General features: G+C 30.5%; 1 protein-coding gene across 1 annotated transcript; it reads right to left on the bottom strand.

Annotated features, from left to right (window-relative positions):
• Positions 1 to 4,468, bottom strand: LOC18055004 (transcription factor bHLH35). The gene is made up of 5 exons (XM_006453174.2): positions 4,241 to 4,468; positions 3,980 to 4,142; positions 3,609 to 3,839; positions 3,269 to 3,439; positions 1 to 210 (listed from the first exon to the last, which is right to left on the bottom strand). Exons 1-5 carry the CDS (start codon positions 4,324 to 4,326, stop codon positions 121 to 123), a joined length of 741 nt encoding a protein of 246 aa, XP_006453237.1. The 5' UTR covers positions 4,327 to 4,468; the 3' UTR covers positions 1 to 120.
• Between the last annotated feature and the right edge of the window lie 5,658 nt (positions 4,469 to 10,126).

Raw genomic sequence — 10,126 nt, 5'->3', positions numbered from 1 at the left:
AAGCAATAAAATGAGAAAAATAAGCAGGCTATGGTGAGTGAGTGGTGATAAAAGCATATCAAAACATGCCATCCAAAAACTCACACCATCACCGATTTGAAGTTGTTGGAGCTTGTGACATTAGACGCTCATGGGACTTGATGGATCATTGAGAGCTTGAATTGCTGTTTGAATTTTAATCTTCAAATCGTCCATCTCCTCTTCATCAGCCTGCAATTGAGTTCAACACAAGTCGTCAGTCGTTACGCACAATTTACCAAACATAAATGTCCAAAAAATCAACTGAAACAAAACACTTAATTAATTAGGGTTTCATAATTGACTAAAAGCGCCACCAATCTTAATTCTTAAACAACCATTTAGTGTAATCATTCATGAGTAATGATAGAAATTAAAAATAATAATAATAATAATAATCATCGTATTCATCTAGAAGTTTTAGGTGACGTTATAACGATAATAATAACAACTGTTAATTTTAAATTAAATTTGACAAACACGTCTAGATAAAAAATAATAATAATAATACAATGGACTACTTTAATTTATTAAAAAGACACAATAAGGAGGTATTAAAATAGTAAATGATATCTTGTGGAAGTGATGAAAGATTGATGCAATCTTTGAACAAAATATAAAGAAAACAAATCATGATGTCAACATCTCACGATGGAATGGGCCACGATAACGTTTGCAGCGACAGAAATCATTAATTAAAAAACAAAAAGCATTTAATGGCCTTATCGTCACTTCCGCGAGGTTCTGATATAAAATTGCTGCCATTTGTCAGCTCCTGGACCTCGTTAAGGAATTATTTTAAAAGCTCAAAATAATGACATAATTGATTGGGGACAGGACAAAGCTTGACTATTCAACTGAGAAAAGCTAAATTACTATTTTACGCACTGCTCAAGAGTACACCGCATACCCACTTGCTCTTTTCACAGCAAGACAAGTTTTTATTTTTTATTTTATTTTTTCTAATTTATTGCTTTCAAAGTTGGTCTGATATTTTTTGGACAATAATAGTTGATAAATAAAGTCTTAGCCGGATTCTTAATTTGCAAAAGATTTGGGCTGTCTTTTACCAATTATAAAATAATTTAATCAATTTGTATGGGTTGTTCATTTGATCGAGGTCTCTAATATTTTGTATTTTTTATTAAAAAAATGTATATTTTTTATTAAATTTTATTTAGGTTTCATTTGATATAATTTTTTAAATAAAACTTATTTAACTAGATTTTTTATATATAAAAAATTAATTATTCGGTTATCAGTTAGAATTTTTATTAAAAATTATAATATTATTTTAATAGACAAATTTTTTAGAATTATGTGATAAAAAATGAAACAAAAATTATCAAATAAAAAAATAATATTTTAGATATTTTTGATACAATTGAACAAAACTTATATCTGATCAGGCATTTAATACTTAATCGGCTGTTATCTGTTACCGAAATTATTGGATGCCCTTTGTGATGCTGATTTTTCAATTTTTAATTTTCAATTTTCAATTATCAATAAAGGATTCCGTGGTCCTACTTAAGACGAAAATCAAACTGTCTAAATTTTCAAAAAAGAGCAAAACAGAGGGGGCCCTATCCAGAAACTATCAATTTTTTTTAATTTATAATAAATTAGAAAACCATGGCCGTTTGAAAGCTGAAAAAGTTGAAACCACCATTTTTCTGCTTCGTGAAATTAATTCATGGCGCAGGAAAATGACCTCCAAAAATAACTCACATGGTTCAAATAATAATAATCCACCGGCTGCAAATCCGAAATGACGGTAATAAAAAACGTGACTGGCTTTCAGATTAGAAATGTGAAAAGGACATGACACCTCAAAAAAAATCAAATGAATCGCGTGAATGAAATTGATCACGTTAAGAATATTGGGAACACGTTTCTATTTTTAATTTATTTTCTTGCCCCCCCCCCCCCCCCCCCCCCCGCCCCCACGTTTAGTATACATTAATTATTCATTTTGGAAAATCAAAATTTAACACATCTAAATTAAAAAGGTATTGATTTCCTTTTTTGGACAATCAAAATTTACTCGTTTTCGGCAAGATATAATTGACTACATATGTCTGGATAATGTGACATTCTTATTATTTTTATCTCATAAAAATAATGAGATGACATCATAAAAGCCGTCACAACTTAAGATCTTTTCATATTATTCAAATGTTCTGTATTAACATTTTTATTCATGGGAACATTTATGTTGTATTATCATCGAATTGTTATTACACAGACTTATTTTTATTATACTACGTGATTATATTGATAAATTTAAAATATATAATAGAATTATTAAGAGGGTCGTATGATAAACCTACTGTACAGTATCATGATTCTAAATAACCATTTTTTTTTAAAGGTGAAAGATTTATAGACGTTAAAAGTGGGAATTGAATGGGGTCTTTTCGTCTTGCTTTGTTCTTCGAGTGAATTCATTATTATTAGAACACTCTGGATTGCACTACATATGATTTCTCTAATTTCCCTATATTACGAGATCAGCCCACTTTATTAAAGTAGGTTATCATTTGCATCCCCGTAGGCCCCTTAATTCTCTTAATTCTAATATTATATATAAATTAATCTGTTTTGCCTTTGATTCTCTTCTACGTCTCCAAGCTAATGACCACCAATAACCCAACGGTTTGATATAGTGCTCATTTCATTTTATTAAGTATTACTATATTGTTTAAGCAGAATATTTAATCAAACATTGGGAGAGGATCAAAAACAAAAAAGAAAAAAAGTTTTAGAAAATACTAAACTAAACCAGCTAAAGGGCAGCCCATTAATTTATTTACATTGTCAGCCTGTAATTGGGGTAAATTTTTTTTTCAGAATTATGGCATCATCAAAGCATTAATTTATTCCTTGTGGTTGGCAAACTAATCGAAACTTCTATTATTTTAAAAATCCTTTTACGTATATAAAGACTGTTTTACCTAATTTAAAGTGATTTTTTTTTTTAAAATTTGAGTTTCTTAAATCCTAATAAAAAAAAAAACTAAATGGCTTGAAGTTTATTATCATTTTGGCCCCCCCAACATAGTGACCATCAGCTAAAAGAAAAGGGAGAAAGCAGAAAATCTTTTATTGATTTTATTGGTGCGTGTCGTATTGTTGTTGGCCAATTTTAAGAAATTGGGGTAAAATTTTTGTCCTTTTTTTTGGTTTGAATAAGAATAATTGATGATGATAGGTTGAGAAGAAAAGAGAAAAGAAAAAGGAAACTGACCTCAATAAAGGCTGTCTTCAAAAGCCTGCCAGCAACAGCGGTGATATTTGCGGTGATGATTTTTAGCTTTAAAGATTCAAAGGCCTCACACAATTTAACCATTGTATCTGTTCTTTTGCTACAAGTTACGCTCACCACCAATATCTTTTCTCCCATTGTTTTTACCCGAAGCTGCAGGCAGGCCCAAAATCAAATTAATTTTTAGTCAATCAATCACTGGAGGGTGAGAGAGAGAGAGGAAGAAACAATAATTGAATTTTATTACTTCAAAAAAAAAAAAAAAGAGGATGAGGAGGAGAAGAAGAAGAAGAAGAAAAATGGGTAATTAATAAATTATTACTTCAAGGATTTCAACAGGAGCAGTTCTTGATCCTGCCGAATCAAAGAACCGGTCAATTTTCTTCTTCTTTGGTCTCAACAAAACAGGCAGCTCCTGCTCGAAATCAAACCCAAAATTCTTCTTCGATTTCCCAGACTCGAGTTCCATTATTTCATCTCGAATCCTCTTCTCTTGCTCGTGCAGCTCTTGTATGTAATCGATAGCATCTTTGATTATTGATGCTTTATCCATCTGCAAACATAATTAATTAATGTCAAAACATATTTAAAAAAAAAATCAATATGCATAATTGATTATCAACAACATGATTCATAGCCAGAAAAAAAAAAATAATAATAAAAATAGACAAGGCAATACTAATGTGTTTTGACCTTGCTAATATTGGGGACAACTGATCTAAGAGCAAACAGCCTTTCGTTGAGCTTCTTTCTCCTATTCCTCTCCGAGACAATATTCTTGGACGCCGCCGACGACGCCGCCCCGTCCGGAGAACTCGAGTCATAGTACCCCGAAAACGCCTCGTCCAATGGCCATCTGATCACACACACACACACACCTCAAATCATATAACTATGGGAAAATATAATCAAATTTTACAATCAGTTAAGAAGAAAAATTAGTCAACAACATACGTGTCAAATTCTTCATTTTGGAGGAACATTTTGGTTTCCCAGTAATTTTGATACTCTTGCTGGTAGTCTTCGCCGAGGTTTTCCATCACACCAAAACAAAAAAAATAGAAGGATTCTTCTTTCTTGAGAAGAAATCAAATAAAAGTAGTTTTAGTTTTGAGTGTTAGTTTATATTTGTATTTGGAAGACGAGGAGTTGAATTATTATATAGAGAGGGCGAGAGAGTGAGTGAGACTGAGTGCTGTGTTCCAATTAAATTAATACTTGTTTAGATCACGTGGGTTTTTTTTTTTTGGTTTTATTTCACTCTTTTTTTTGTTTTTTGTTTTTTTTTGGGTTTACGTGGGTTCGAGGAAAGATCTTAACCGTCCGCTCTGTTTGTGGTCTTCAATTTCGCGTAGGAAGATTCAAAGTGGCATTTTTTCTGCTTTGTGCTCACGCTCTACTAAACTGGGTGTAATATACGCCCTTAATAATTGCCATTTGAAGTTCAGATAATTGAGAAGCTTCTTGTACCATCACAAGTGTAAAGCAAACAGTCGGTCTTTTTTTTTTTTTTTTAAATTTAATTTTTGTATTTTAGTAGTATCACTGCCTCGCCAATGCACCATCCCTAGTCCAGATAAATCTTCTGTACATCACATAATAATCCAATAACGCCGTGCTATTTATGTATTTATGTTGAAAGTTGTTGTAAAAGTTTGTAGTTATCTCAAATGAAAACACATATATTATATATTTACTAGTTGATTGTTTAATTTTAATATATAAATTTTCTTCCCACACATCATACACCAAAAAATAATAAAAATAATGAAAATAAAATAAAAACAATTTTCTTTCAAAAATTAATATATAATTATTGATTAGTCTATTGCTTGGGTTCAACTATGCACGAGCCATTATCAACTCAATTATTCCTTTTACGACGTATAATCTTATTAAAATTTTATTATCAAAATTACTATATATGGATAATATCTCTAAAAGATACAAGTAACATCACAATAACTTGACATAACAGTCAAATCATTAATTTTAGATAAATTATATCTGCACCACCATTGTTTTTGTCGTATGTATATTTAATTGTAAAAAAATCATGACTTGTTCTATGCATCATTTAGATTTTTAAATTTGTGTTGATCAACTAATTTGCACTAAACTGTTAAAATCTATTAAGGAGTCTAAACAAAATAATTATTTTATCCTTGAATGTATAAGAAGACCATTTTACCATTTGAAACTTTGAAAATTTACACACTTTATAAATTTAATTAAGAGATCATTCAATTGATTTCCCTATTTGTCTACAGTCATGTTTCTTATATAATTATAAATTATGTTATTTCTCAGAGTTTCAAAAGATACAATGTTCTTTTAATGCACTTAAGGATGAAATAGTCATTTTACTTAGATTCTTAAGCAGATTCTAATAATGTTAATGCAAACCGATTAATTGATATAAGTTTGAAAATATAGGTGGTGCATAAAATAAGTCCAAAATTTTTAGTAATTAAATATGCATATGAAAAAATAAAGATTGTGCAGAGCCAGTTTCCCTTAATTTTATTAACAAAATAATCTCAATGGAATATACGAGGATGGTGAATTTCATAAAAAAGTGAATACCCTACCTAAATTTGTAATTTTACCAAAATTAGAGGATACTAATGTTATTGCTATAAAAGGACGTAAGAGAGGACATGACTGTCAATTTATGATAGTGCGCGTGTACAATCACGCTTACCCGAGAGTAAGCTTGTGTCTGCTTTCTATTTGTATTACGCGTACGGAGACTGCCAAAATTTAGATGGACGGAGCAGCCGTGTTTTTGTAATTTGATCTCCAAACCCATGGGAGATCACTACCGTTTAATTAAACAGTCCGTGACGTGACCCACGGCCTGAACCGTTGATCTCGTGCTTTATTTCGGGGAACTATAATCATTTCGATACGATGACGTAATTGTGTGTACTGTGTAAAAAAATTTTTAATTGTGTAGATGATCAATGAAGTACTCAAAATTCAATATAGGTTTTTGGCCATAAAATAAGAACAATAATAATTTGTTGGAATCGATACAAAATTGATACAATTAATGTTGTCGTATGAATGCACGGTAATAAATGATAATACTCAAAATTTAATATAGGTCAATTATAAAATGAAAACTCTATATTTATTTATAAGATAAAGAATGCAGTAGTATGGATGGAAGTATAACATTTTAGAATCGATAGAAAATAAAACAACTAATTATGTTTATGTATGTGTAAGGAATCAGTAACCATATAAAAGATAGTGATAAACTAACAGACAAAAAAAAAAATACGTATTAAATTTTTTTATCTTTTAACTCATCCTTAATTTTAATATGATCAGAAATCTCTAATTGAAAATTCAATATCAATAATGTCATTTACTTGTATTTGTTTGATTTGATTAACTTAAATGATTTTTTTTTAATTGATTAATTTGATGATTCTGATTCATGGTAATCAATCAAAATTTTTGATATATTTCTTCCATGATATGACATGCCAACAGAAACTGATAATGAAAAGTAAAAATAAAAAGGAATAATATAAAAGGTAAAGGTGAAATATATTTGATTCTGTTTCTTTTGATTATTTGCAATTTTGATTGAGGAATAAGATCCACTTTTTCTTTTTCTTTTTTTCATTTTTCATTTTCATTTTTTGTACTAGATTTCATTTTCAACTTTGTCCCAGAGTCTTGGTTTTATCTTCCTCCTAGCCGACTTTAACTCTAGTACGCATCAACTAAACGTCAGAAAAAAGGACTTGAATGACGTCATATAATCATTTTTATTTTCGCTTCTTGAAAGAATCGCGGAGTTATGTATGTTATACATTTTTTTTTTTCATATTTAAACCATACGTATACTATTGATTCATGAAAATAATTCAACACTATGATGGACGGAGAAGACCATTAATGCAAAGAGACAAAGAGTAGTTTATAAACAACCCAAAATTTTATTTTGAATGCTATGCCAACATTGCATTTAAAATGAAATTAGTTAAGAAAATAATTGTATGAGCTCCATAATACTTTGATCTAATCAATCAATTTATTCCATGTAAGCTGTCAACCAAGTTCCTACAAAATATTTATACAATTATTTGTGTGGTTATATCATTATTACTATTTGTTTCCTTGTGTATATTTACTTGTATACAAAATATTTACCTTGTATATATCATTATTTGTGTGGTTGTAATCAGCTAACATCTTCAAGATCAATGTAAACAGATGATTTGGGATGAATGTTTTGGGATCCAATAATTTGAGAGGAGTAAAATTCAACAACCTAGCAATTTGGTCTTCGATTTTCTTCATATTTTGTTGACTGCATATATCGCTTGTCTTCTTGTCAATGTGAATGCAAAAGCCAATGGCAGCTGGTAGTTTTTCTTATTGATCACAATTAGTGATTGACAAAGACTTAAGTTTCCTTATTGATCACAATTAACGTTGTGATTGACTAAGACTTAAGTTTTAAAATCTCCCTGTTTGTTTCATATTTCAGCATAAAATATTACGGCTATCTGGCTTAGTAACAAGTGGATTTGACCAAGACCTGAATGGCCTCAGCCCTCAAGTCTGCATTCGATATCGCGTCTCTGTTTTATAATAACTCTATAACTAAATTGCATTTGTCTCCACTTCAAATTAATGTCCACATTTTATGTATATTTCAAACAAAAACTTGACTGGAATCTAGTAATAGTTGTTGCTATAATCCTATCGAATAGATCATGATTAATTTGTTAAGTTCATGAGAGAAAGATAATGAGTTGATAATTAAGATTGTGGAAGTAAGTAGTTTAATGCAGAAGTATATCGAACATCGAATTATTCGCATTTAAAAAAAAAATGCTTATTTTAATTTTTGAAAAAAGAAATTTCATAACATGTATGTTTAATTATTTGTTGCGACAATGGTACTTCTCGAGTAATGTTGAATCTCATGGTTTAAACACTGTCAATGATCAAATTTTATTAATCTTCCAATCATTTAATAGTATCTATGCTATAGGTAATGATACCGGTAAGCTGGTGTAATCAGACCCACCCTTCACTAATAAGATTTAAGGCATTATTTTTTTGTCCTTTTAATATTTAATTATCAATTAAATCGAATGAGCATATGAATTAGTGCGATTAAAATATAGAAAAGAAACAAACTTTAAATTATTTTATTTATTCCGACCAAATTAAGCATCATCATAAGTCTGTGAATTGATCCCATTCTTGTTCGTTGCTTTTTCTTTTTCTCTTTCCTTGACTATTTGTAATAAGAATTTTTTAATTCAGCACTCAAAAACACTTCTAATCGACGGTATATATCAAGTCTTCCTTTCGAAGAAAAGGCTTGGATATTAAACTTTTATTTTTTTTTTCTTCCGTAAAATTTGTATAAAGTTTTCAAGGTACGTAATGCTTTGTGTACCCCAGTGACATCATCGTTCAATTTCGTACTGACGTCATTGATCTTTCGTCCCCCCCACTTATCTTTTTGTCCATTAGCAGAATCAAAAGATAAGACTTTGAAATCTTGACGCGCAAAATGACAGCACAGGCAACTGTGTCTTTCCTTCAACCCATGACTCATTGTCATTTCCACTTGTTTTCATCAGGCGTTGTTTATAACATGTCTTAAACGATTTCTTTTAAACCCGTTTACATCAAGATTGCTTATTTTATCCCAATTCTATCAGCTAGTGCAAATTCAGGTCCACTTGTTTACATTTTTGGCTCTATTTATTGTGTGTTTTTAAAATGCTTTTTATCGCCACTTCGGCCAAGGCCGAAGTGGTGGGCTGCTGCCCTCACAAGCATTGTGAGGGCAGCGGTTCTAGCCCCCACAAAAGTATTGTGGGGGCTAAATGTTCTTTATATCCTTCTCCCTTGCGAAATGCAAGTGGAGTATAGACATTCTTTCCTGTGAGGAGTTATTTGTATAGGGCATGTACTTCATAAAATTCATTGTAATAATGTAAGTCCCAATCATGTATATCTGATTGTAAATATTAGTGTAATACCTCTGCTACAATAAGCAGTTGTTGTAAATATCTGTGTAATGCAGTAATCTGATGATTAATCAGTCTAAAAAAAAAAATGCTTTTTATCTTCAATTCCCACTCTCATCAAAGTCATTAGAGACTCACACAAAAAAAAAATTAATTTGCTCCCAATTCTATGCTACGTCGATTTAGGGTTTTTTTTTTTTAAATCTTAACAATAGTCAAAATTCTTTCTTTAATTTTCTCCTTTTGTAAAAGCAGGACTTCATTTCAATATTAATGCGGCCGGGATTCAAGTCCACGTGTCTACACTTGGCTTTGTTGTGACTTGTGAGACACACAAAATATGCTTTCAAGCATCAAGGAAATTAAAGCAAGATAGATTGATGATAGCTAACGATCAAAGTTGGCTGATTTTGGATGCTAGCGAAGAATGAGTTGTATGGTGGGGTCCCTCAAATTCTTGTTGGGTTTTTAAATGAATATTTTAGCTGCTCCAATTCCCTCAATCATGGGCAACGTATGATTTATGCTTTTCTACCATCCACAATATCAATTTAAAGCATCTAATTAGCTTAAATAAATATGTGTGTGTGCGTGTGTAAAGAATTAGATTCAATTTGATAAAATTCAAGAAAAAAGCGCTCGTAGAAAATAAGTGTGAACAAAAAACAGAAGGGAAAGTAAAAGTATGAGTTGAATTGAATTTGAATATTTTTTCAAAGAATCATAATTAAAAAGAGATAAAATTTCAGTCTTCAATCAATTGTTTACTCCAAGAACGTGATCGAGTTGGTAACAACATCAAATTCAATTCAACTCATACGTTTGC

Source organism: Citrus clementina, unplaced genomic scaffold, assembly GCF_000493195.1.
Source record: "Citrus clementina cultivar Clemenules unplaced genomic scaffold, Citrus_clementina_v1.0 scaffold_1, whole genome shotgun sequence".
NCBI classification, from domain to species: domain Eukaryota; kingdom Viridiplantae; phylum Streptophyta; class Magnoliopsida; order Sapindales; family Rutaceae; genus Citrus; species Citrus x clementina.
This window is presented reverse-complemented; position numbering and strand designations above follow the sequence as displayed.